Genomic DNA, 26,818 nt, shown 5'->3' with positions numbered 1-26,818 from the left:
GGTATAAAACCTCATACACTGTGTAAAAAGTGATTTCTTAAACATTTTTAGTTCTTCACATTTCTGTTTCCCCTAGATAATTATCACGACACATTTGGACATTTAAAGGGTGTGTGTGTGTGCCTGTAGGACCCCACCAGCCGGGGAAACCGAGCGCTGTGTCTCGCTGAGGGGTCAGTGCTGGGGGGCCCTCACCGCGGAGGGCTGGGGGGCGGCGGGAGCCTTGAGCTGTGAGGGAAGGCGTGGCCCCTGCAACTCGGGTGGGGTGAGGAGGGTTACCCTGCAGGGTTGCTGGGGTTCGGGAGCCATTCCGGGACCCAGTGTCAGCACGTCTCGTGGGGAGTCTTTCCTGAGAGGGCCCGAGTGACTGGCAGACCGCAGCCCCTGCTGAAGGCGGCGGTCCCCCTCTTCTTGCTTTGCCAACCTGGGCAGAGTCGTCGCAGCGGCAGATGGGTATCTCGAGTCTTGCAGAGGGAGGGGCGTGGTATTGGAGGGAGGGGCGTGGTATCCAAACAGGTCTGCCCGGAGTTTCACAAGCGGACATATGGGGGGGGGGGTGGGATCTGACTGGACTGAACCGTCCAGCCCTGCGGTCTGACCGACACTGGGTCGGCCTCTCCCGCCTCTCCTGGCGCCGACACCGCCACCGCCACCACTGCAAATGGCTCGTCCGGCATCTGTGGGAAGTCTCCTTCCCCTTGACTGGCCGGCACTTCTCACGGTTGGGGTGGGACTGCGCTGCACTGGGCAGGGCTCCACGGAGCCGAGCGGCCCTCCTCGGAGCCCCGCGTCTAGGCACCTGGTGGCGATGCTGACCTTGATCTCCCCACTGTCAGATCACTCTCTTTCCCTTCGTGGGCACTCAGTGTTTGGGGGGGGGACCTTGATACTGTACACAATAGCCCCGCTTTGACGACACGTTCACTGACGTGTTGTCTCGCCCGCCGGTTTGCCGGCCTGCAGCGGCGACTCCCGGGTGTAGTCGGCGGCTCATTTCTTCCCCTCGTCCCCCTGCTCGTTTGTCGCGCTCTTCTGGGAAGGAGTGCTCCCTCCCTCTGTCTGTCTCATACATAAACACACATGGGCTCACGCATGTCTCTTTCACTCTGTGAGCTGTCATTCAGTTCTCTCCCTGGTTTGTTGCTCAGGCTGCTCCGGCTGTGGCTGTGGGAGCTTTTGCGCCCTTGTGAGACGCCCTGCCCTCTGATGGACTTCCCGTGTTGTTTAAGTGCCCCCTACTGCCTGGCACCACGAGGTGCTTCAGGCCCAGGTTTATCTTGCGGGTTCCCTCGCTCACCTTCCTGACTGCCTGCCCTGGACTGTTTTCCATGGGGCCTCGGTCCCCAGTGCTGGGCAGCGGTAGTTAGAAGTCAGTCCTCAGGTGTTAGGCGTGCGTATGGCTGCCGGGCTTCGCTGGTCATAGCCCTCCTCGACGGAGAGACGTGGGAGTACGTGCGGGCGCTAACTCGAGCGCGGGCGTGCGTTCCTCTCTGCGGCACCTGAACGTGTGCGCGAGTGCATCTGTGATTCAGGGAGAGGCCGGCTGGCGCCGCCAGCTCCGTCCCTGCAGCCTCCTTCCGTTCCTCCCTTCGTGGCTCCTCTCGGACGGCGACAAACCTGGCCCTTACTATGTTCGCGCTGTGTTTGCGTATTTGTCAGCCCCGGAAGACAGATAAAGTAGTTTCAGGATTCTTAGCCCATGTCCAGAGAGAAACAAGTTTACCTACTAAGTACGGTGTTTGTGTACAGTTATTTTGGTTTTTAGCATTATTCAGTCCAAGTATGTTTTCCAAAGTTACCAAGGGTCAGCTTCTGAGTAATTATGTGCTTCAGTCGTGACATAGATTCATTTGTCCCAGGCCGTGTCTTCGTGTACCCTGGTTGACTTTTACAAATATTTCCTGCAGTAGGATTCGCTGTCTGTGGCGGGTGTGTCTTTGGTTTCTGACGAGTGCGTGACGCCGTGTGCCCACCCCACGGGCCTGTGGGGGCAGTGTCACCGCTTCAGCTGCCCCGCGCTGCTGCGGCTGCTGCGGCCGCTGCGGGGCCAGCCCCTCCGCTCACTCCCCCGCCCCTCGCCGCCATGGACCTGGTCTCCCGTCCTGCACTGCTGCCTTTTTTAGATTAGGACAAGCACTTCTTCACTCTCTTTTTTTAGTGATGGTGAAACAAAATCAGAAGAAGTGATTTATATTCTCAGAATCAAATGTGAATTGGCCCAAGTACTGATTTTTAAGGAAATAAAATGTTTCTTATAATTTGATTACATTGGTCTCTTTTATTGAATTGTATTATAGCTAAAGGGAAAATTACTCAAGAAAAGAAGATTGCTTCTGTAGCATAGAAAACAGAAAGTTACCCTGCTGCTAATTCACACTGATGACATCGTTTGCCCCGGAAACCCTGATCCGCAGGTTGCTGCCGGAGTGCCCTCTCTCTCAGCAGGAGGCCCTGCGTGGCCTGGGCCTGCCAGGTGTGCTGGGCCTCGGGAGCAGGGCGTGCTTGCCGGGACCCGCTCCGGGAGTCTGGACTCAAACAAGGAGGGGACTGTCTCAGGACAGAGCAGGTTCCGAAGAAAAGGTTTCGAGCAGCTAGGACAGATGTTGGGAAAGGTCCGACATAAGTGTTCCACGTTTCAGTTTTTGTGGTGCAGTGCTGCGTTTGGAGTGTTTATTTGTGGGCTCGAGAGACCGGGCTGCTTCTAGGTGCTTTTGTGCGCAGGGTCCAGCAGAAGGAAGGCCTGTCTGCGTGTGGATGGTGGGGTGACAATATCGGCGTAATGATGCACAGTTTTAATGTGAACACTTCACCTGAAATGTCACATGCTGTGCTTGAGTGTGATATCATTATGCTATGGAATTACATGCTTAGGACTTTGTAGTAAGAGATTTTATAATAAAAAGGGGTGTTATTTGTGCCAGACCCTGTATTTCTCTGGGGAGCGTGGGAACTGAAAACTACACAGTAGTGCCCTCATAAAGCAATGGTTTTATAAATAACGGTCACAGAAGGAACTTCATTAGTGGCATTTTTGTGCCTGGAGACTCTTCAGATTTTTTTCCCTCCACCACTTCCGCAGGGAGGATGGACGGCTCTGATGTGGGCGTGTTACAAGGGCCGCACCGAGGTGGTGGAGCTGCTCCTTTCCCACGGTGCCAACCCCAGCGTCACCGGTCTGGTAAGCGCGGAGGGACCCCTGCTGTGCTGGGGGCGGTGCGTTCTCCTAGCAGGTGCTCAAGGCTGGTCATACTCTGGGCTTGACGGCGAGTAGAAGTGACCTAGATTGTCGTCTTTGCTTTTAAGATTTTACTTATCTATTTTCAGAGAGGAGGGAAGAGGGGAAAAGAACGGGAGAGAAACATTGATGTGCGAGAGATACATTAATCGGTTGCCTCTTGTACGCCCCCTACTGGGGACCCGGCCTGCAACCCAGATGTGTTCCCTGACTGGGAATCAAACCGGCAACCTTCTGAGTTGCAGGCCAGCACTCAATCCACTGAGCCACACCAGCCAGGACAACCTAGATCTTCTTAAAGATAAAGATAAAGAATGTGATTTTAAAGTACAGTGAGACTTTTTTCTCAAGCTCAGCTTATTTCTTAGTTTTTATCGACAAAAGGCAACCCTTAGAGCTTAAATGATAATTATAACTGGTATAACATTTCAGAAGGAGTTTTAAATTCTGAAGACATCTTACCTGTTTTCTGTGGGCACATATTCTTCATCTAAACTTTTTTTTTAAATAGACATCTTTCTGGGCATTTTCCAGATGGTGATACACACATCCCTACTTGGTGTGACTCTTGATCTCAGACTGCAGATTAAGAGACTTTCATTGATGGGATCCTTTCACAGTATGTGTGTATCAGATCATGCTGTACACTTGAAATGTCTCACAGTTTTACCAGGCGCACCCTAATAAAGCTGAAAAAAGAAATGTATTTTTATTCAAATTAATGGAGGGATTATATAAGAAAAGTTTCCTATTTCTATTGTTAGTCTTACCCATTGGCTAGATAATCGCATCAAATGTGTTGACTCTGTAAAAAAATAAATGAGCTCATAATATTTATTTAAGGTTGAGTGCATCTTAGCTGTCAATTATATATTATGAGTATTGTGTGTTTTTAAAGTAGAGAATGGTCTGTAACTTGATTTTTAAAACATTACTTTGTGTTATTCCATTTATTTACTTTTCTTAGTGAATGCATGCTGTAAATATCCACCTAAAAGATTTTTTCTCTCCCCCGCTCCCTGTCCTCCTTCCTTCCCTCTCCCCCTGGCCGCCCGCCTGCGCCCTGCCTCCCAGCAGCACAGCGTCTACCCCATCATCTGGGCGGCAGGGAGGGGCCACGCCGACATAGTGCGCCTCCTGCTGCAGAACGGCGCGAAGGTCAACTGCTCCGACAAGGTGGGTCCGGACGGTGCCCCTCGGTGCGCCTTGGGACACGTGTTTGCGTACATCTCACGAGGCTGCCAGGACGTGCCTTCCAGTGACGCGTATCAGGACACTTTATATGGATACACACCTCACAGACGGTCCCTTCCGTTGCTTTCGTGTCACGGTCATCATCCTCAGGAAGATAGATGGGGCACTCGCCGTCTTCACTGTTTGCTTTTTCTTTACAACTTTTCTTCCTAACTTTAGTCCCGTCTGCTTTCCGTGTTGTTGCCAGAATGATCTTTCTAAAATTCGAGTTATCTCTGTCCTATGCTCAACGTCCTGGAGACACCAAGCCCCGTATGCCATGTGAAGGTGGGCCCTGCCTCCCTTCCTGCCCCTTCTCCCGCCCTCTGCACCCCACACGACCCTGTGAGCCCTATCTTACCAGGGCGGCTTGTTGGAACGTTGCTTAGGCTAGGAGAGACCTAAACCCTAAACCCGTTCGTAGGAAGGGGGAGTAAAGGGGAAAGACTGGGTGATGGGGGAGGAAGTCACTGAGTACATTTCTAGGTGAACCAGGAAAACGGGATCCACAGTGCACAGGGAGGGGTTGGCTTTATTGGGGGTGGAAGCCAGGAGTTGGGGCGAGACAGACTTGTGGAGGCGGTTCTGAGTGCCGCCCGTGGAAACGTCTGCCATGCCGGGCGTCTGGGCGAGAGGTCGGGAGCCTTTGGTGACGAGAGGGGGAGGGCCTGCTGAGGAGGACCGGGGGATGGGGCGCCGGTGCCGCCCAGTGCTCTGCGAAGAGGGAAAGGGACGTGCAGCGGGCGTCCCGTGGATGGGTGAACGACCACGCCGTCTTTGAAGACGTCCGAGGTGTCTGATTTATAGACTTGGGGAAGGTGTTTCAGCCAGAGGAACGTTATCCACAAGGGAAGAGGCTAGAAAAGAATTTAATTCTGAGAGAAGGTAGATGCCGGAGAGAAACTGGGAAGCTCCTCAAGGGTTCCTTATTCTGTCTAAGGCTGCTCCAAGGCCTCAGCCGTGACCTCTGCCCTCCTCCCCCATGTCCCACCCTTCATTAGGCTCCGCCCCCGAGGGCTGTCCTGGGCCCCGCCCTCCAGAGCCCCGGGCTACAGCTTTCCGCAGTTCGGTTCCCGAGACGTTTGATGTCCGGGGGTGTCCAACCTTCTAGTGTCTCTGGGCCACACTCAAAGAGGAAGAGTTGTCTTGGGCCACACGTTAGATACACAAACGCTAACGAAAACTGGTGGGCAAACAAAAAGGTTTTAAGTCAGTTCACGGTTTCCTGTGGGGCCGTGTTCATAGCTGTTGGGCCACATGCGGGCCATGGGCTGGGCACCCTGAGTGGGCTTCCCGGCGCAGTAGCTGCCAGCCACATGTCGCTATTTAGACTTAAATCAATTAAAATAAGGTAAAATAACTCAGCTCCCCAGTCAGACTTGCTACATTTCCAGTGCGCGATAGCCTCAGGTGGCTAGTGGCTGCTGCTGCGGCTGCTGCGGGGCAGGCTTCACGGAGGTCCGTTTCCATCTGCGGTCTCCCGGGCAGTTGAAGGTCACGGTGGGTGTTCGTGTGTCTTCTGACTGCCAGGATCCCCAGAGGAATAAAAGCATTGCCATTTTATGCACGATTTATAGTCTTTGGTGCCTTTGGAGTCCTGTTCCAGCAGAAGGTTCTTAGTGCGGTGTCTAGGCTGCAAGTGCGGAGCTGACGCGGGCTGTGGGTGAGCGTGCAGGCTGAAGCCGGGCCTGCTGGTTCGTCGTGGGCCCGGCTCCCCCTCCTCATAGCGCTGTGACCTTGAGCCTGCAGCTAGCCTCTCAGGGCCTCATTTGCCGTGGCGGGAAAGCGTGACACTGCCCCCTCTCCTTATTCGTGTGGTAAAGATTCCAAGAGTTTACATTAAAGCAGTTCAAGCTCTTATTGCCTGTAGTCAGACTGTTGAACTTGCAGTTGTATTTCACAAAATACGGGAAGCAACGGAAGCTTGTTGAACACTAGAGTGTGTGCCTTCACGATGGAGGAGTTGGCACTCACCGACTGTCGAAGGCGAGGCCGGGTAAAAGACGCTCTGTGCAGCGGTCAGCCGCCTCTCCCAGGAAAACAAAGGGGGTGGTACGCTTCCGCTGCGGTTAGGGCTCTGCCGGGTGTGCGCGGCGATCTGAGACCCTTGAAGTGTAGGACCTCTATCAGCATTCAAGGCGAAAGTTTCTTTTCATGCAGCGTTGGTCACAATTTTACATGTATTGTTCGTTTTTACAGTACGGGACCACCCCTCTGGTGTGGGCTGCACGGAAGGGCCACCTGGAGTGTGTCCGGCATTTGTTGGCCTCGGGGGCTGACGTGGACCAAGAAGGCGCTGTGAGTGTCTTCCCTGTTTCACCCCTGGTAATGGGGACGTGCTTTTAGTTGTAAGGGAGAGAATGTTTTTTCCTTAGTGTGCACCTAGAGAAATTTCCCACAGTTTGTAAGTGATGCTTAGAAAAATAAGCATTTTCTTGCTGTTATCCTGATAAATACGTTATAGATATTATGTGCTGTAAATTTTTGCTCTTAAAGATCTATTCCTAATGCACGTAAATTTTGGGAGACTACAAATAAAGAATATTGTTCAGTGATCTTGGTGTAATTAAAATAGTCTCAAATCAAATAGTTTGAAATACATGAATTATGGGAAAAGAGTTTTGTTTGAAATGTACTTAAATTATTAAATAAAATTAAAATTAAAAATTTGTTTAAATTAAAAAGTAATACTGTAATATTTGTATATTCTTAACTGTGAATTATTTTTGTTCTTCAATAGATTTAAAAATATAAAAATATCAGAAATTGGAGGTCTAAACCTAGAAAGCTTTAAAAGTGGTTCAAATACAACCAACTCACAATTATTAGTCGCTCCCTGAGCCCCTTGCTGTGGAGCCAGCCGGGTGAGGGGTGCCGGAGGAGCCCCCACACGCTGCTTCTCTGTGCGAGGGGCGGGGCTGCGCCCCAGGCGCGGGCTGCAGGCTGGACGGGCTCTCCCGGTGAGGGTGCGGCTCACAGCAGAGCAGAACCCGCAGAGGTGACTTCAGTGCTTGCAGTAGTGAGGCAGACTCTCCTGTTAGGTGGTCATGGTTATAAATCGGAGGTGCCGTTTGTAAAAGAGCAGCTGAAATACGAGTCTTCAAAGATGGGGTCTCCGGATCACGGTGAAAGACAGCAGACTACATTGTACTTCTATTAAAATGTCCTGTAGCCAGTCAGTCATGTTTTCAGTTTTTTCCCATAGATTTTGTTGTAGACCATTCTTGGTTGAGTCTGAAAGACCGCACTCGGGGTAAGTTAGTTTAGAAGGAGTTTAATTTTGAACCATCCGGTCAACTGTGGAGACCTCGTCACGGTGCCGGTGCCGGGAGGGCGCACCGCTGTAGCGAGCCCCTTGCAGGGCAGCGAGCGGAGAGCTGAAGGGCGGGGCCGTGCTGCCGACGGGGGTGCTCTCCCTTCAGAAGTGCAAGCAGGCCTCCTGGCCCCTTCGGCAGGCTGCTGGTTACTCATACGGACGTTTCCTGTCAGAAGTAACTGGTAATAGGCCACCTCCTTGCGAACACCAGTTTTATGATTGCGGCTTGAATCGCATGTTTCCTAGAATACGCTGACTTCTCGTGCTTCTCTCTGCACGTAGAACTCCATGACCGCGCTCATCGTGGCCGTGAAAGGAGGCTACACGCAGTCGGTGAAGGAGATTCTGAAGAGGAGCCCCAACGTGAACCTGACGGACAAGGACGGAAACACGGCCTTGATGATCGCGTCCAAGGAGGGGCACACGGAGATTGTGCAGGACCTGCTCGACGCCGGGACCTACGTGAACATGCCTGACAGGGTAGGCAGCCTGCGTGTCTCCCCGCGGTGACCCTGCGGGCAGGGTGACCCTACCTAACCTCACCACCTCGCACGGCCCCCCATGCAGGCGCACTTGGTTTTAGGATAAGTTTTATCTGCACCTTCGGCACCAGTAAGTTACAGACTGTCGAGTCACTGCGAAGGGTGTCCTTTCTGGTTTTGTCGGATGGTGTCGTTACTGAGAAGGTCACGTGTGCTAGTAGTCTGCACCTGTCCTCGATGTGTGTCACCGTGGGTGTTCTCCATGGCCTCTGGGCTTCAAGGACCTCCCCTACACTGGGGATTTTCCAGTTCCGTCTCCTCCCAGAAGTCTACACTTGTGTATGCAACTCCATGTGAGCCCTCTGCTCGAATGGGCTTGTTTTTCTTTTTAAAGATTTTATTTATTTATTGTTAGAGAGAGGGGAAGGGAGGGAAAAAGGGAGGGAGAGAAGCATTGATGTGTGGTGGCCTCTTGTGCAGCCCCTCCTGGGGACCTGAACCTTCGTCCTGGAACTTCGGGGTCTTCGTCTGGAGGGCTCGTCTTCTGTCTCTCGCTCCAAGGCAGCAACTAAAACTTCTCTCTGTGTTTAGAGATACCTTTTTCCCAGGAAATTTTCAGGAAAAACCTGTTGTATTGACACGTGACTAACCTTGACTTCCACCCGGTGTGTGTTTGTTCTCACCATGAGCTCACCTCGTCCTTTTGCCTCCTCAGAGCGGGGACACCGTGCTGATTGGAGCCGTCAGAGGTGGGCACGTGGAAATCGTGCGAGCGCTCCTCCAGAAATACGCCGACATAGACATTCGGGGGCAGGTGGGTGCGACGATGGCGCCGTCACGCGTGTCTCTGGGCCCGATGGGTCTACGTGGTGGCCGATCTGAGTGCCACTCCGCCGACTCTCCTGCGGAGACAGGCGAGCGGGCACTGCCGGGCCCAGTGAGTGCCCGAGTCACCCCGTGTCCCCGCCGCGGCTGCGGGGTCTCTGCGTCAGCGTCGTCAGATCTTTCATGTTTACGTGTAGCAGTGTTTAAACGCTGCTTCTCACAGGAAGCAGTTGCTGATTTTCCCTTTCTGACACAGGACAATAAGACGGCTCTGTACTGGGCGGTAGAGAAAGGAAACGCAACCATGGTGAGGGACATCCTGCAGTGCAGCCCGGACACGGAGATCTGCACCAAGGTACGGCGGCCGGGGACGGCCGGGGGTGAGCGGGCGGGTGGGCCCGCGTGTCTTTCCATCGTCCTGGTCTGGGGTTAGCATCATACCGGTCTCGCTGGCGACATGCTGTGTTACAGTGAGGAGCGGCTTTGCGTCCTTCCAGGGATGTGTGCTCACAGGGAAACCGAGTGTGCGGTTATCACTTTAGGTAACTGTGCCCAGAAAGGACGTGCCAGCTGCTCGTCAGCCGAGGATGGACCACGTGCCCGGCGTTCCTCTGTGCTCCCACTGTGCGGGGCGCAGAAGGCGCCAGGCGTGGCTGTGGGCCTGCAGACCGGCCCCCTGGTCTAGTCCCTGAGAGCCCGTGAAAACAGAGGCCCCCGTCAGACGCTGGCAGTTGCGCCTGGCCTCGTGTGTGAGGTTCTCGGTGGGGAAGGTGTACTTGGAGTTTTAGAGCGAAGTGGCAGGAACTCTTGGTGAAGAACACAAAGTTTGGGTGTCCCCCGTAAGACAAGGCTGTTGGGTCTGCTAGCGGTGGGGACGAGTGTCTTCCCGCACCAGTGCTGGCGACGCGGCGCCCGGCAGAGGGTCCCTGGGCTGCCTGCTCCTGTGCAGGTGGTTCCCGGTGACCTCGCTTCTTCCTCTGTGGCCGGGTCTCGGCCACCATCACCACCTGCAGCTCTGGCCAGGCTTCTCTCTCAGCTCAGTGCCAAGCTGTGGTCTCTTCCTGTTTCTCTTGGGTTTTTAAAGGAATCGTGAATTCTTGACGTTTTCCAAAAGCGTACTGCTGGGTCAGATTGTTCTCCCTGCTACGCACAGGCCTTCACAGAAGGGCACAGAAAGGAGAAGTGGCACAGGTGTGGACACTGGAGGAATCTAGACGCTGGCCTGCCTGGGCCCGGACGGCTGGGCTGTGGACAGCTGGGCTGTGGTTGGCTGGGGGGGCCGTGGTGAGAAAGGGCGGCGTCTCTGGAGGTGTCGCCCGCATGTCCGCATGGGGCCGGGGACACGGGGTGGGGGATGGAGCAGTATCGAGGGCCAGCACCTGTGGCCAGAAGTGGCAGCGAGGCAGTGGGTCACATCCCATACTTGGCTGAGTGACATCAGATTATTTTGATACAAAAGAATGGTTGTGAAAGGAAAAGCAGTTTTCTTGTTAGTCTTTACAACTCTGTTTTCTTGGGAACTTTGTTGACATCGACTGGTTCCAGAGTCAGATCACGAAATCTTGCACATGCGTGTGTGTGACGTGGAACATCCAGGCGTAGCACTCTCAGCCTGGCAAACCCTTGTGTGTGTGCCCACAGGACGGTGAGACCCCGCTGATAAAGGCCACCAAGATGAGGAACATCGAGGTGGTGGAGCTGCTGCTGGACAAAGGCGCTAAGGTGTCTGCCGTGGACAAGGTGAGGCCCTGTGGGCGGGACACTGTCCGGACTGGAAGGTGGCTGGGGGCTGACCTGTGCATCTGGTGGACAAGGGGTCAGACTGCAGTGGTGCCGGGAGATCCCAGGGCTGCAGCCGTTTCCTGGCGGTTCCCTGCGTGCTGCGCTGAGGGGCGGGGGGCGGGCCCCACGGGCCGGCCGGAAGCTGCCTCAGAGGACCCCGTGCTGCTGGAGCCAGGTGGGGGCTGCGCGAGCACTGCAGGCGGGGGGCGTGTGAGGGCGGAGCCTCCTGCAGATGCGCAGCGGGGAAGACCCCGCAGGACTGGAGGAGACGGACCCCCAGAGCAGCCGGCATCCCCGTGCCGGCAGGAGAGGGGCCTCCGTCCCACGCCCAGGCTCTGCTGCTCTTGCGCTAGGTGGGGCAGCAGTGCGGGTCGCGGAGCCTCCAGGCAGGAGAGGGGAGTCTGCAAGCCGGAGCCTGGGCTGGCTGAGGGGGGCAGCTGGCATCTGCGGGCAATACGTGCTGGAGGGGACCGGGCCGGGAGGAGCTGCGGGGTGACTTCGGGGACGGGGAGGGGAGGCGGGGAGAGTGACCTTTGTTTTGGACAGTGTCCCCAAGGAGAGCTGGGTGAGGAGAGGGAGGAGGACATTGCCAGGGAACCTGAGATAAAAACCCACAGTGTTTGTGCGCTCCACCTGAAAAACGCGAGGAGTTCAGGTTTCCAGCTGTTTCACAGAAACAGGACAGTTGTTGCTCTGCATGTTCCGTATTTAAATACACGGAGGTTCACGTCTTCTGCCGCTGGTTTCCAGAAGGGGGACACGCCTTTGCACATCGCCATCCGCGGGAGGAGCCGGAAGCTGGCCGAGCTCCTGCTGCGGAACCCCAAAGACGGGAGGCTGCTCTACAGGCCCAACAAGGCAGGCGAGACGCCCTACAACATCGACTGCAGCCACCAGAAGAGCATTCTCACTCAGATATTTGGAGCCAGTGAGTACTGGGCTTTGTTCCCGCCTGAGCTTTTAGAAGAATGAATGTTCTGTGAAACAGTGTGGGGGCCAGCAGCAGTTTCGCATCTGTCACTTGACCGGGAATCACAGAAGTTGAGGAAGTGGTTGTTGTACTGCGGACAGGTGCTCCCCCGTGTCTGGGCTCTGTTGCGTCCTGTCGTAGCTTCCTCAGTGCGGTGCGTTCGGAGGGCCCAGTCGGCTTCCGAAACTCCTTCTGCCCTCACTGTCCCTCCAGAGGGACTCTGTGCTTGCAGTCCCGGCGCGCCCTGGTTCTGCGCGCGGCCCAGGCAGCTGCATTCTCTGCCCCTGTGGGCACCGGGCCGGCCTGCCCCGTCCCGTCCCCACGAGTGCACCCTCCTTGTTCACACCCTCTGCCCACGGCTCCTGTCGCTGCCGCCTCCGCAGTGGCGCTCTGTCTGCCCGTCCTGCCCCGCTTGCCCTGCCTGCCCTGCCCAAGCAGGCTCAGGCTCTGCCCTGTCGGGTACTTGAGCGGTTGTGTCTGTATTTTCTGTTTTAACACTTACTATCTATATGTGGCTTGTTATCCTGTCCCTTTCAGAATTTTCTCACGTCCAGATCCCCAGTTCCTCGGGGCCCGCTGGTTACCCCTGCGTCCTCTGGAACATGTAGTCAGTGCCTTGGCTGCTGGGCCGAGGTAGTGTTTGATGGACAGGAATGCACGTGAGAACGTAAGACTCACGTGGGGTCTTTTGAAACTGCTAGTAGAGCAGTTGTTCCTTGAATGAGAAAAGAGGCGTGTTACCAACATAGCCAACAAGGAAACCAACAGGAGGTGGCAGAATCCCGCCTGCCACCTTCCCCGTAGCTTCTCACTGCATGTGGTCTGTGAAGAGGACTCTTGCGTTGTAAAATATTTTGAATGATAATAACACATACTCATTAAATCTCAAGAATGAGGACACACATACAGTATCAGTACTACGAATCTCCCCATCCCTATCGCCTACTACATAGTGGTTTGAATGACCCAACATTTTTGCCTTTCTAAAAATGTTTTATACCGTATCTGTAATGTTAAAAAAATCAGGTCATACTGTATTATAAAAGTTTTTAATAATGAACTGAACCATATTTTGATTGTACAGTCTTTCATTTGTAGTATTTTAATAGTGCGTTCAGGCCTCCGTTGATAAATATTTGGTTTGTTTTGCTAAAAGCCGGCACTGCAGTGACCATCTTTCTACCCACATCCAGTAACTCTTATCTTGGGGTTATTTTCTTAGAATAAGCTCCCCAGGGGAGAGCTGGCCGGTCAGCGCTTGTTCGCAGCCTTGGTAGCCTCTCCAGAAGGGCCGGAGCGCCGTCTGCTCCCGCGGCCCCGCCCACCCGGTCCCTAAGGGGGCGCTCACTGCGGCCTCCCTGCGCGGTTACCGTGAGAGCACAGTCACCGTCAGAGTGTGGTCCTTCCGCACGTTCCCCGCTGCTTGGGTTTTTGCCCTTTTTCTCCTTGTATCCCTAGCCAACGTTTTTCTTGCATTTTTAATATTTTTAAAAATGGATTTTAAGTGTCTGTGCGTGTTACGGATAGTGATCCTGGATCTAGCCTATCTGTCGCATCCCTGCCCCCGCTTATTCTGTATTTCATTCCCTGTCCAAAAGTTACAGTTTCTTTTTAGTTTGTCACTCTCCTTCTGCAGTTCTGGCTTTGGTATTCTGTTGAGAACGGCTTTTTCCAAGGAAAGATTTAAAAAGTTTATTCTGCCCTGGCTGCTGTGGCTCAGTGGGTTGAGTGCCGGCCTGCAAACAAAAGGGTCTCTGGTTTGATTCCCAGTCAGGGCACATGCCTGGGTAGTGGGCCAGGCCCCCAGTAGGGGGCGCATGAGAGGCAACCACACATTGATGGTTCTCTCCCCCTCTCTCTCCCTCCCTTCCCCTCTGTCTAAAAATAAATAAATAAAATCTTTTTTAAAAAAGTTTTTTCTCCTATTATTTTTATGGTTTTCTTTTTTACATTTAATTTTTTAATGTTTCAGAAACTTTTATTATGTAAGGTATGAGATGTTTGGAGTAGTAATTTTATTTTTTTTAAATGCATGTCTGACTTCTTAATACCAGTTACTAATTCATACTTTTTCCACTGATTTGAAATGTACATGTGTTCATATCCTGTGTGAGTTCTATGGTGTTTTAGTTATTGTATCTTTACGGACAACTACTTTTTGGAAGTCTTCACATTTTCTTTTTAGCTACTCTTAATGTTTTTGCTCTTCACTTTTTCAAAACATTCTCTGTTGTTTTTTTTTATTGGAATTGCCTTAAAGTGATAGATTAATTTGGGGAGAATTGATAGCTTTAAGCCATTGAACCTTTCTGCCTGGAAGCGTGGAGTGTGTCCTCTTCTCGGGTTAACTGTGGTCTTTGGTGACTTCTGCAGGTTCGTTCATGCAGCCGTTACACGCATTGCATTTGTCCCCATGGACTGCTTTCTGTTTTACCCGTATTGCGCTCGTTCTAACGTGTACCCTGCTCCGCATTCCAGCATCTCCCAAATCGGACTGCATCTTGTCCTTGATGTCAGTAGGCATCTTAAGTAACATGTGGTATTTAAGACTGTCTGAACCCGTTTTTACACGGGTCCAACCGCTTACGATAACTCTTTCCCCTAATTAAACAAACAGTGGACGAGAACTGACGTCTCCCTTCACTCCCAGGACACTTGTCCCCCACGGAGACGGATGGGGACATGCTGGGCTACGACCTGTACAGCAGTGCCCTGGCGGACATCCTCAGCGAGCCCACCATGCAGCCGCCCATCTGCGTGGGGCTCTACGCCCAGTGGGGGAGCGGCAAGTCCTTCCTCCTCAAGAAGCTGGAGGGTAAGGGGCCGCTCGTGTGCTCTGGCGGTTTCGTGTGCTGTGAGTAGAGGGAAACAGAGTGCCGTGTGTGGGTACGTGTGTTACACCGTGCACTCAGTTGGAAGGAGTGGGTTCTGACTCCCCTCGTCGGTCCCCCATGCTCATTTAAGTTCTCTTTCTGAAAAGAGGCCCAGTGTGTCATGAGCCAGTGACCCCGTATGCAGCAGCAGTTTCTGCCTGTGCCGTTGTAGACCGCACGTCCAGTGTCCCTCACGCACTGACAGCGTGCGTGGCCGCACCTGCCCGCACCGCCTGTGCCTGCTCCGTGCTGCTCGCTCTTGCAGACGGACCAGACGCTCTTCCTGGGGTGGTCCCTGTACCAGACTCTTCCTAGACAGCTCCCCACTTCCTGCCTCCCAACACCCTCGTTCTCGCTCAGCAAAGTGTCAGTCGTCCCTCAGGGGTAGGTTTCAGCACCGCCTACAGAGTTTGCACCCGGTGTCGTAGAAAGAACGACTTGTTTAAGGCTCACCTGGGCTCGGCGCCCACCCGGAAGAGCTGTGACCCCCAGTGTGATTGGAGGGCACAGTGTGGCAGGGGGGGCGGTGCGGCGAGGACACAGCGAAGTCACCTTCCCGGTGTCCCATCCAGAGACGGTACCTTGTGCTGTGTAAGGCAGACCTCAGCAAGCAAGTGTCAGCAAAGCCCCGCGAGGGACCTACCTGGAGGAGGACTCTGTGCCTCTTCCACAGGACGCAGAGGGGGGGTCGGAGAGGCGGGTGCCCCTCAGGAATGGGACTCTTCGCTGGTCACAGGGGATCTTTGGTTTCATCCAGGGGGGTAGCAAGGGCCCAGCAGCTGTTCACATTCAAACGCGGCGCTTTCGGGTTGAGCTAGGAGTCGAGTTTCTTAGACCAGGAGTGACGTCTTCGCCCTTCCTCTCCAGATGAAATGAAGACTTTCGCGGGACAGCAGATCGAGCCCCTCTTCCAGTTCTCGTGGCTGATCGTGTTCCTGACGCTGGCGCTCTGCGGCGGCCTCGGGCTGCTGCTCGCCTTCTCGGTGGACCCCAGCCTCGGCGCGGCCGTGTCCCTCAGCGTCCTGGCCCTCCTGTACATGCTGTTCAGTGAGTCTTTGCTTCGTAGCTCCTTCGGAGATGTGGGAAGTAGCGAGACCGTTGTTTTACTTAGAAGATTGTATCTGTCTCTTAAAACCTGTGAGTTTTTTTCATAGTGAGGTTAGAAAGTTGATGTTTTTGCTGTTTTACAAGCCGGCCTAAAGGGACGCTGCCCACAGCTGGGCTGGACTGGCTTTAAAACTAGCGTTCTGCTTGTTCCTAGGGAAGCGGAGCTCGGATTTAGGGTGCTCACTGCCCTTCTATATGTCAGTCAATGATTTATCTTTAAGTCGTTTTTGAAAATAAGTCCTCATAGCCATCACTGGCATGCTCTTGAACTTTCGCATGTTATTTAAAAACAAAGTAAAAAATGTGTGTGTGTGTATATACGTATATACATGTAGAGATATATATATACGTGTACATATATAATCCCTGTCTTCAGGGTGTCTTCAGTTGTAAGACAGGAAATAGATCTAGGACTGGAGGAACTGGTCATTTCAGCAGTTGTAAATGGTGGCGAAGTCCAAAGTATTCACATTGGAATCTGAAGTAGGCCATGTTTCTGAGGCATTGTCTTTCCTATGTCGTATTTGAGTCTGTCAGCTTTCCAGTTTTCATGTGCCTTCTATATGTTGGTGGAGGTTCATTGAGGAACTTTTTCAGTTAGGAAGTAGCATAGAACATGAAAAATTATGTAAACCTACCAGTCGTACTTGATACTTGTTTGGAGAAAAGAGGCCGCTGGACTGATGGTCGTTTTGGATAGTTATTTCCTTCAACTGTGCATTTCAGTCGTCATTTACTTCGGCGGCCGAAGGGAGGGCGAGAGCTGGACCTGGGCCTGGGTGCTCAGCACCACGCTGGCCAGACACATCGGCTACTTGGAGCTGCTCCTGAAGCTGATGTTCGTGAACCCGCCCGAGCTGCCGGAGCAGACCACCAAGGCTCTGCCTGTGCGGTGAGCGGGGCCCCTGTGACGTGGCTTTGTTCTCTTTTAATCCTCACCCGAGGGTATAGTTACTGATTTTAGAGAGGGAGGGAGAGAGACATCAATCAGTTCCCTCCCTCCCGAGCACGCCCCAGCCAGGGTTCGAGTCTGCAGCCTTTTGGTGTAGGGACCAACCGAGCCACCTGGCCGGGGTGGGGGTGCCACCTCCTGGTCGTGTCACGAGGCCTGTGAGATGTCTGGTCCCTTCCCAGACGCGCTCATAACCTTTGTCCTCTCTGCCTGTAGTCAGAATTGCTTTGTGTAAAAGTGCCACACGTGACTTTCTCACTGTCTTGCCAAAGAAAAACGTGTGAGCGGTTAGAAGTGGAAGATGCCTGACTTCAGGTTCTTTTCCCTCCTTTGAGTTTAACGCAGGACTGGGAATGCGACACAAGGAAGCACGGGGTAAAGGATGGGTGTTGCCGTGGCTCCCTCGGGCTGAGGAAGCCCCTCCCGCCCCAAGGTTCTTGTTCACAGACTACAACCGGCTGTCCAGTGTGGGCGGGGAGACGTCCATGGCCGAGATGATCGCCACCCTCTCGGACGCCTGCGAGCGGGAGTTCGGCTTTTTGGCCACCAGGCTCTTCCGCGTGTTCAAGACGGAAGACACGCAGGGTAGGACTTCCCCCTCCCCTTCCCCCTCCGTGTGTGGGGGGGTTCGGGGTGTGCCTTGAATGTGCGTGAGCATCAGGCCTGTCGTGCGCTGTCCCCACGGTGCCCGGGATTCCCGGGTACGGCAGGGTCAGTGACGGTGAGGCCGCCCGTTGTGCCGCAGGTAAGAAGAGATGGAAGAAAACGTGCTGCCTCCCGTCTTTCGTCATCTTCCTGTTCATCCTCGGCTGCATCGTTGCTGGGGTCACCCTTCTGGCCATCTTCCGGGTCGACCCGAAGCATCTGACAGTGAATGCTGTGCTCATATCCATTGCGTCCGTGGTGGGCTTGGCCTTCGTGCTGAGCTGCCGGACCTGGTGGCAGGTGCTGGACTCCCTGCTGAGCTCCCAGAGGAAACGCCTGCACGGCGCCGCCTCCAGGCTGCACAAGCTGAAGAGCGAGGGGTTCATGAAAGTAAGCGCTCGGCGGCCGCCTGCGGGCTTTGGGCTTGGGGGCGTGCGCAGTGTCGGTCGGGTGTTTCCTGTGGACACGCGTGTCTGAAGTGGGAAAAGTTGTAACAAGGACACGTTTTTATGAAGTAGACTTTCCTAAGACATCGGAGGAGCTAGCGCGTTGATGACTTCATCGGTGGTAACCCCTACCTAGTAACATGGGTTCCTCAGAGCAGCGGTTTTCAGCTGGCGCGGCGCTGCAGGAACTCCTGGAACACCACGCGACACCTGGCTGTCGAGTCAGGGGCACGGGCCCTCTTCCCTGAGACTGTCAGATAAAAACAACAGCCGCCCACACAATGGCCGCCGTCCCGTGGGAAAGCCCTGTCTTGCACCGTAAACGTGCAGGTCATGTAGCAGAGTTGCATCTTACTGGTCTCGTTGCATAATAAAGCTGCATCTGATTGGTTAATTTTGGGGACCAGAAATCTTAATATACAAGTATAGGCACCTGATTTTTTAAAAAGTCACTTTGGAGCAAAAAGAGTAGGTAATTACTATTGTTTTTGTGTAAATCAAAGTCACACCTTTTTTTTGTTTTGTCAGATCAGCCAAAAAATAAATATTTTGTGACGTGCCCAGGATTTAGTTGTTAGTGGATGTGTGCCGTGAGGTGAGCAGGGCTGGAAACTGCTGCCCTGGAGCCAGGAGAGAGAGAGCGGCCTGAGCCGCCGAGTCGGGAGACGGAAAACGGGGTGGTTCTTTCAGAGCCCGGGGGCAGAGCACGGCATCCGCCGCACCTCCCTGTGGTCAAGGCCACGCCCCGTCAGGGAGCCGCCTGTGTCGGCCATTCAGATTTGCATTCGGATCTCAGACGTTAGACGTTGGAGCCTGTGATCTTGAAGGAGGTCACTGGGCCCAGTGTAATGGAGAACGGGCTGCGACAGGGCCTGCCTCGCTGTGAGGGTGCTCGCGGCACTCGCGGCACTCCCGTCCACGTGGAGTTGCCCTCGGGGCTGTGACCGCCCACTGCGGTTCCAGGGGACCGTGGCTGGTGGCGGGGCTGTGGGTCCCTTTCTTCTCGGTAGAGGACTCCCGTCAGGCTCCGCGGGGACCGTGCCGGGCCCCCTCGCGTCTTCAGGGCCGCCTCTCCTCCCCACCAGGTCCTGAAGTGCGAGGTGGAGCTGATGGCCAGGATGGCGAAGACCATCGACAGCTTCACGCAGAACCAGACGCGGCTGGTGGTCATCATCGACGGGCTGGACGCCTGCGAGCAGGACCGAGTGCTCCAGATGCTGGACACCGTACGTCTCCCCACCCTGACACTTGCGGCTGTCACCTGCGGCCGCTGGGGGGCGTGGCTTCGTGAATAGCTCACGTGGAATCAGAATAGCGCTTCTTCTTTTGTGATAATGACCGTTTTCATGCTGAAACACAGCGAGAGTAAAGAACTCGTCCCAAACAGGTTGAGACCATTGTACCTTAGTGGCGGAGTGAGGAGAAACCCGCGTGGAGGAGCTCTGAAGGCCACCCTCCGTGGGACTCTGGCCAATGGTTAGGGCTCCAGTGGGCGAGGAAGGCAGGGAGCCCACAGAGCCCGTGGGGTTCTCGTTCACGCCGGGCACGCCAGGGCTCTCTGTGGTGCGTCGTGTGCACCGGTGCGTAACAGGGCAGAGACCGCTGTGCCCAGGGCCTTGTGCGTGTTTACGGCATCTCTCGCGTGTGTCCGTCTTACCTCTCACGTGGACCGTGCGTGTCCGGCGGAGGGCAGGGCCCGTCGTTTCCCTGGGAGGCTTTGCCGCTGTGCGGCGGTGAGAGCCTGTCAGGTGGAGGCAGTCCAGGCGGACGCGCGAACGACGCCTGTCTGCATGCAGAAGAGCAGCGCCCCGGCGCGGAGCAGCTTGTGAGGAGCACAGTCGTCGAAGGGTGGCGCGGATTCCGAGGAGACCTCCTCTGACTCGGGGTAACCTGACGCTTGTGTGGTGAGCGCACGTGTGTCCCCCCCCCCCCCAGGTGCGGGTCCTGTTCTCGAAGGGCCCCTTCATCGCCATCTTCGCGAGCGACCCGCACATCATCATCAAGGCCATCAACCAGAACCTCAGCAGCGTGCTGCGCGACTCCAACATCAACGGGCACGACTACATGCGCAACATCGTGCACCTGCCCGTCTTCCTCAACAGCCGCGGGCTGAGCAGCGCCCGGCGGCACCTCGTCGCCACGGCCACCAACGGGGACCTCCCGTGCTCGGACGCCATGGGTGAGTGGGCGGGGCAGGCTCCGTGGGGCCTCCGGGACGGGGTCTGCAGTTTCTCCCGGGGTCCCGCCGCCTCGTGCCGTGGTGAGTCCCGCCGGCACAGCGGCGCTCTGCTCTGTCGTCCAGGGGCCCAGGAGGACGCGGACCGGCGGGTCTCGCAGAACAGCCTCGGGGAGCTGACGAAGCTCGGCAGCAAGACGGCGCTCAACCGGCGGGTGAGGCGCTGCTCGTCTCGAGCACGTGTTGCATGTCGCTGTCACTCGCATAGAGCGGAGGGGGCGTCACTTTACAGTCTCTCGTGAGCCAGACTCATCAGGTGACCTTTGTCACTGGTTCTCCTTCTGCTCGGCGGTTCTCGGGAGCGTCCCGCCCCGAGCCTGCTCCCAGCCGCCTGCCCCTCCAGCCCCCGCCCACTGGCACCCGAGTCACCCAAGTCGCTGCGGGGGGTTGAGAGCCCCGCGGGCACTCACCCTGGGCGCCGCTGGCCCGCAGCTGTGAGGGGAAGGCAGGGAGGCCCCGTGCCCCAGCTTCCCATTGGCCTTCCCCCGCCCCGGGTGGCTGTGGGGTGGGGGGCTGCCTGCTGCCCCCACACAGTGACTGCCTGCCCTTCCCCGCCGCCTGGCTTTCCTCCTAGAACACTCTAGTGGCCCCTGTCCCAGCCCACACCTTCACTGGCGCTGTTTTTGGGTTGTTTGGGTTTGGGGGTTTTTTTGTTTGTTTTAAGTGTGTGATCCATAAATCTGGATATTTTACATTTAAAAATGTGCCTTCAGTGACGTTTTGACATTCTGACTTTATGCCTCACCCCACGCAAGTGTGGATGCAGAATTAGTGTCACGAACGGCAGTTGATGACATGAACTCAGGTGGGGCGTGGCTTGCCCTTTGAATTCCTGCCCTGAGAGTTTGCGCTCCAGGGTCCCTGGGGGGCGACCACCGTTCCCTCGGGCCGTGACCTCTGAAGAGAAGGCGCCTTGTTGTGCTGTTGTGCCCGTTCCTCCTCACTAGGTGGCACTGCTCGCCCTGTCCCCCGTCAGGTGCCTTTCATTGACGTAGTCCCTTTAATGGAGTGCATTCAGTGCAGACGTGAGGATGGGTACAGCAGCCGTGCCTTTCAGATAGTTGTCACACATTAAAAAATAAAGATAAGAACACTGAGTCCTGAAAACTAAGCAAGGAGCTATTTGCTTTATTATTTCAGGGTTCCTATAAATCCTGAGCTCCTACGAGAGTTCGAATTGAATGCTCTTTCTAGAACTCTGCCTACTTCCCACCTTCAAGGCGCTGCGCTTTCTCTGGCTCTGCAGCCGCGAGTCGAGCTGTGGCTGAGCTGCGCCCAGGCTGCTGTGCAGCCCCGCCCTCGGGGGTGGGGGTGCACCCACTCAGTCTGCAGCCTCTTCCTCTCCGACCGCAGACTGAGGCTGCGTTGTCGGGCCGTGAGCACGCGTGGCCTCCCCCGGACGCCCGGCATCCTCAGCCTGGCAGGGCGGCTCACCCTCCCGACGGCGTCTGTTTCAGGACACCTACCGGCGGCGGCAGATGCAGCGCACCATCACCCGGCAGATGTCCTTCGACCTGACCAAGCTGCTGGTGACGGAGGACTGGTTCAGTGACATCAGTCCGCAGACCATGAGGAGGCTGCTCAACATCGTGTCTGTGACAGGTGACTGCTTCTTACCGCCTTCCCGGAGGGAAGGGGCTCTGACGCTAACCGAGCGTTCGGTGTCCGAGGCGAGGCGTGCGCTGCGCTCACGTGTCGCCACGGCTGGCCTCCGGTTTCATCTGCACTGAGTGCGTCTCGTAAAGCCGGTGTCCGCTTTGATGACAAAAATCAGCTGTCAGTTGTGCTCTGTTGTTTTAAAACTTGAGGATTTAAAACATCCTTTCTTCCGTCTCAGGCTGACTTGGGTACAAGGTATAGACCCTGCCGCTGATCCAGCAAGCCAGACCCCTCCAAGGAGGAAGCGTGCGTGAATACGCAGGGGGCTGCGGGGTGCGGGCCGCGGGCCTGGGGATGCACGAAGACCTGGGCGGGGGAGCGTGTCCGCCAGCAGTCGGGAGAGGGCTAATCATTCGTGGGTGAGCCGGAGCAGCCAGATCTTAGTGCACACAGAAACCGACTGGCGACCCCCCGGTACAGCTGACAGCCTGTGAAATGAGAAAGCAGTGATTCCTGCCGTCCGGAATCCCGGCTGACCCGAGGATAATGTGAAGAGGCAGGAAGCAGGCGGCAGTCCTGAGAGTGTCGGGGTTGCAGCTGTCCCCACGAGAGCTCGCCCCTGTCAGGGCGCTGCCGTGGGGCTCAGAAAACCCCAGGGACAGGCGGGACTTCGGGGAGCTATGTAAACGAATTTACAGACACGGCGTGGCCCACCTGCAAGTGGACGTGTGGGGTCACACGCTTATGCGTGGTGAAACAGGAGGGACCGGCAGGACTGGGCCCTCCTGTCCTGGGTGCGCCGGTGCCCCGCTGTGTGGCTGTGGGTTGAGACACGGCTGCCTGACACCGCGCTGCGTGTGCACGGTCAGAGCCGTGTGATCGGCGCAGCCCCCGTGGGACATCACATACAAGGCGACGTTAGACGTGGCCAGGGCTGGGGCGAGCCCCAGAAGCTTCCAGCAGAGCTTGTGGGTCGTAGGAGCTGTGGCATAGTCGGTCCGCGTGTGCCGTGTGACTGAGGTGGCGGGCCGCAAAGATTCCAAGTTAAATGCTCCTCGAATGTGCCAGGTGTTCTGCTCAGCAGCACAGCAGCTCACATCCGCTAACCGTAGCGCGTTCCTGTGCCCCTTGCAGGGCGCTTGCTGCGAGCCAATCAGATCAGCTTCAACTGGGACAGGCTTGCGAGCTGGATCAACCTGACCGAGCAGTGGCCGTACCGCACCTCGTGGCTCATCCTGTACTTGGAAGAGACCGAGGGTGTCCCAGATCAGATGACCTTAAAAGCCATCTATGAAAGGTACTTCGATCTCTTCACATTTAACTTTGTCTTAGATTGAGTTCACTTTTCAGAAGGAAGTTAATGCATTTAAGGCAAAATGAGTACAAAATGTCATGTATAAAATGGACACTTCCAAATTCAACTAATGTCTCTCACTAATTCCATTTGGAGTTGTATTAGCCCAAGTATGTATTTTTTTTTTTAAACAGGATGATTTTTTTTTAAAGATTTTTATTTATTTATTTTTAGAGAGGGAAGGGAGGGAGATAGAGAGAGAGAGAGAAACATCAATGTGTGGTTGCTGGGGGTTCTGGCCTGCAACCCAGGAATGTACCCTGGCTGGGAATCGAACCTGCGACACTTTGGTTCCAAGCCCGTGCTCAATCCACTGAGCTACACCATGAAGTATGTATTACATCTTATAAAATTTATAGCTCTGTCCTGGCTGGTGTGGCTCAGTGGATTGAGCACTGGCCTGCAGACTGAAAGGTCGCCGGTTCGATTCCCAGTCAGGGCACATGCCTGGGTTGTGGGCCAGGTCCCAGTAGGGGGGTGCAAGAGGCAGCCGATCGATGTTTCTCACACGTCGGATGTTTCCCTCTCTTTTTCCCTCCTTTCCTCTTTTTCTGAAAATGAATTAATAAAATATTTTAAAAATAAAATGTAGAGCTTTATTTGGATATATTTGTCCCTTTTCATTGTAAGTTGTATCAAAATTTTTAATAGTCCTATAGGCTTTATGAATTTATATATAAAAGTGCAACGCTTAAAACACCATTATTTGTTTCCATCATATTTTTTATTCTAAATGTCTTTTAAGGCAGTTACATTTTCCAAGTCATTAGTACAAGTATTTTCTCAGTTTTATATCTGAAGGGTTTTAGGAACTGTAAGTACTGATTGGAAAACGTTCTTTGAATTAAATAATAAAGGAATGTATTGTTCTTTTATATTCAGACATTTGAAATACTTTTAAAATTTCTACTTTTGATAAAGAAATTGATTCCATTTTTGAAAGACGTGCAGCTAAGGCTCAGGGAAATGCCAGGTGTGTGAAATATCAGAACTAAAATTATAATCCTTTTTGTTCAGCAGAACACTTAATACCTTCAAAGCTTTCAACTGCTACTCTAAATAAACCATCTCTTAGAAAAAAATATGATACAGAGGAACTATATAATTTTATAAAACTCAGTAGGATTGAAACTACTGTTTTGTACCTGTAAATGAAATGTTAACCCTAAGAAAGCATTTAGTTTTATAGTTCACATACTGAAAAAGATTCCACACCACTCCCCCCCGCCCCCGCCCCCAGTGCCCTTAACTTCCCTCCTCACTGGCCGCAGGGCCTCCCTCTCGGTCGCGTCTGTAAGTCTCGTCTGTACTGCACACATAGCACTAAAAAAAAGATTTCAAATTTTTCTTTCCTTAGAATATTGTCAGCATATGGCTTTCCTTACTTTCCAATCCCCATTTTTCACGTACGTGATCTATTTAATATTTTTTATGTGGATAACTAGTTCTGGAATTGTAGGGGATGGTTGTGGGATTAGTCTACAGATCTGAGCATTGTGTTTTTCTGTGTTGTTTATGCCGAACTCAGTCAGTTGTGTGAGCCCTGGGCGGGGGTCCAGTAGGGGGCAGTGACGCGTAATTGCCACAGGGCGGCCAGCGCTGCGTCTGCCCTTTGATGGGGCAGAAATCCTATGAGGTATGTGATTGGCATGTCTCCCAAATACACATGTGCATCACAACACAGGTACTGTGTACTTATGAACGTTTGCTAGATGAGCGCAGGGTTTATGAAACAGTTAAAATAACGTCTAAAGTTTCAACTTAACAATAATTCACACCGTCGAGCGGGATCTACCTTTCGTGTGGTTGATTTTACACAGAGCCCTAGGTAGCACGGACAGGTAGTCCTTTGACACGCTTCTCTGTCCCTGAGACACTGTGGTGGTTTTGTGCAAATACCAACGTACCAGAGAACGAGGGTAAGCCTCCACGAGGAACCGTGAACTGGGTCTCAGGTCCCACTTTGCCCAGCCCACTCGGTGTTGCTCTGAGAGGCACGCACTCGGTCTCAGGGCACTGGCAGGTGGGCAGGAGAGCTGGCTGTCCGTCGCGGGGGCGGAGGAGGGCGAGGCTGCTTGTTGGAAGCGGCTCCTTGCGGCGTGTGTGCCGCAGCCGGCCCTCCTCGGCGCCAGGCTCCCGCTCTTGCCTGAGTGATCCCGTGGGCCTTTGCAGGCTCAGAGACGTGCTCGGGCGGGGCCGCCGCCGCGTTGTCAGCACGGACGTGTGTGGTTCGGAGAGTTCGGGAGTTCGCAAGGTCACCAGCTCTCCCGTAGCTGAGCTCCTTCCATCCGACTCCGCGAGCACTTTCCGCTTAAACCCCCTGTGCCCAGCCGGTCCGTGAGGCGGGGGTAGCAGGGATGGCAGGAGGAGGGACATCCGTGAGAGAGAGAGACACCTTCCAGTTGCCTCTCACACACCGCCCGCTGGGGACCAAACCTGCAACCCAGGAATGGGCCCTGACCGAGAACTGAACTGGTGACCTTTCAGTTTGCAGGACAACGCCCGGCCCGCTGAGCCACACCTGTCAGGGCTCTGTTAAGTTTTCTTCTGGGGTAATGACAGGAAGACAGATACAAAGAGAATGAGGACCAATTTGATCTCGTTTTAGAAATTATCGTTTGAGTATAGCATGTCTTTCTGAAATCTTGCCTCTTTTTAAAGAAGCCAATAAATTTAACAAAAGATTTAAACATAAAATAACTTAAATTTTTGTAGGGAGAGTATTTTGCTCAAGTAAACATAGATTATTGTATATTGAAGGTATATGTACGAGAAGATGACTTTGTTTTGCTATTTATTTGATCCACCATTGTAGACTTCAGCCCTTGGTGGGCCTGCTGTCTCTGAGTGGGCTGTATTCTGGGTGATTGTGAGATGGGTTTTTTTCTTTTTTAATAAATGAGTATGTCTTACATGCCTACAAATGCTCACAGAGAATGTGCTGTGGACACTCGCAGGAAAAGAGAAAGACGGTGTAGTAAGAACCGTTGAGTGTTCATGAAGAAATTGACTCAAAATAACTAAATTTAAGATGATTTAAATGAAAAACTGTGAGAAGACAATTGGATCAACATATTGAAAGATCGAGTATTGGAATGTGTTAAAACATCATCAGTGACCGCTTCCACGGACTGTGGTTGAGTTCTTCGATGCTGTTGTTTGTCACTTGAATAATAAAAAGTTATTTATAGCAGACAAGAGCAGCCGTATGTAATTGGTATCCATTTATTTTTATCCATTAAAGAAATCTGATTTGGTAAAAACAGAAAATAACATTTTTAACGTTGGCAGTAAGTTTTTCCATCCGTAAAAAGCCTCATCTGTCTTCATGGCGGTGTGTGGCGCGCCTGCCTGCCCCGCTGCTCCGGGAAGGGAACGCTGGCTCTCGGTGTTCGGTGAAACCGCGCCGTCAGATTATCTTTTGGGCTGTCCGGCTTTAACATGTGACCTTTGGTACTGACACTGGAAGGCAGTTTCAGCTAATGTGGTCGATCCCTCTGTAAACCATTGGAGCATTCAAGATTATTTTAATTGGTACAATTATTCTAGTTTTCTTGCAATTATGTGTTGAGCTAAAAGCTTTTGTCTATATCATTTGAGGGTTTTTTTTTGTTAACATACAGTTAGTAAGGAGAAAGAGTAAAATAAAAATTATAGATAAAGATTTTCTGTCTTTTTATTATAGTGTTTTAGACAACCACGGAAATATTTTAGCTGTGAAACTTTATTTCTAGTATTTTTCAGTAAGCACTTTAAGCAATGA

General features: G+C 53.5%; 1 protein-coding gene across 6 annotated transcripts in view; it reads left to right on the top strand.

Annotated features, from left to right (window-relative positions):
* The window catches only part of KIDINS220 (kinase D interacting substrate 220), a 67,233-nt gene that overhangs the window by 10,461 nt on the left and 29,954 nt on the right, over positions 1–26,818 (top strand). For 3 of the 6 annotated variants that reach the window (XM_028517374.2, XM_028517371.2, XM_028517369.2), the window contains exons 5-22: positions 3,080–3,178; positions 4,310–4,411; positions 6,668–6,766; positions 8,067–8,264; positions 8,982–9,080; positions 9,348–9,446; positions 10,733–10,831; positions 11,624–11,801; positions 14,494–14,658; positions 15,584–15,763; positions 16,550–16,715; positions 17,209–17,360; positions 17,521–17,810; positions 18,952–19,092; positions 19,802–20,045; positions 20,169–20,257; positions 21,560–21,704; positions 22,836–22,998. In XM_028517374.2, coding sequence (XP_028373175.1) covers positions 3,080–3,178; positions 4,310–4,411; positions 6,668–6,766; positions 8,067–8,264; positions 8,982–9,080; positions 9,348–9,446; positions 10,733–10,831; positions 11,624–11,801; positions 14,494–14,658; positions 15,584–15,763; positions 16,550–16,715; positions 17,209–17,360; positions 17,521–17,810; positions 18,952–19,092; positions 19,802–20,045; positions 20,169–20,257; positions 21,560–21,704; positions 22,836–22,998 — 2,708 coding nt within the window. Of the gene's footprint in view, positions 1–3,079; positions 3,179–4,309; positions 4,412–6,667; positions 6,767–8,066; positions 8,265–8,981; positions 9,081–9,347; positions 9,447–10,732; positions 10,832–11,623; positions 11,802–14,493; positions 14,659–15,583; positions 15,764–16,549; positions 16,716–17,208; positions 17,361–17,520; positions 17,811–18,951; positions 19,093–19,801; positions 20,046–20,164; positions 20,258–21,559; positions 21,705–22,835; positions 22,999–26,818 lie in introns of all 6 variants that reach the window. The other 3 variants (XM_028517375.2, XM_028517372.2, XM_036027629.1) reach the window with 2 other exon arrangements.

Source organism: Phyllostomus discolor, chromosome 6 (genome assembly GCF_004126475.2).
Source record: "Phyllostomus discolor isolate MPI-MPIP mPhyDis1 chromosome 6, mPhyDis1.pri.v3, whole genome shotgun sequence".
Taxonomy (NCBI): Eukaryota; Metazoa; Chordata; class Mammalia; order Chiroptera; family Phyllostomidae; genus Phyllostomus; species Phyllostomus discolor.
Note: the sequence above shows the minus strand (reverse complement) of the source record. Positions and strands in the feature narration are given on the sequence as shown.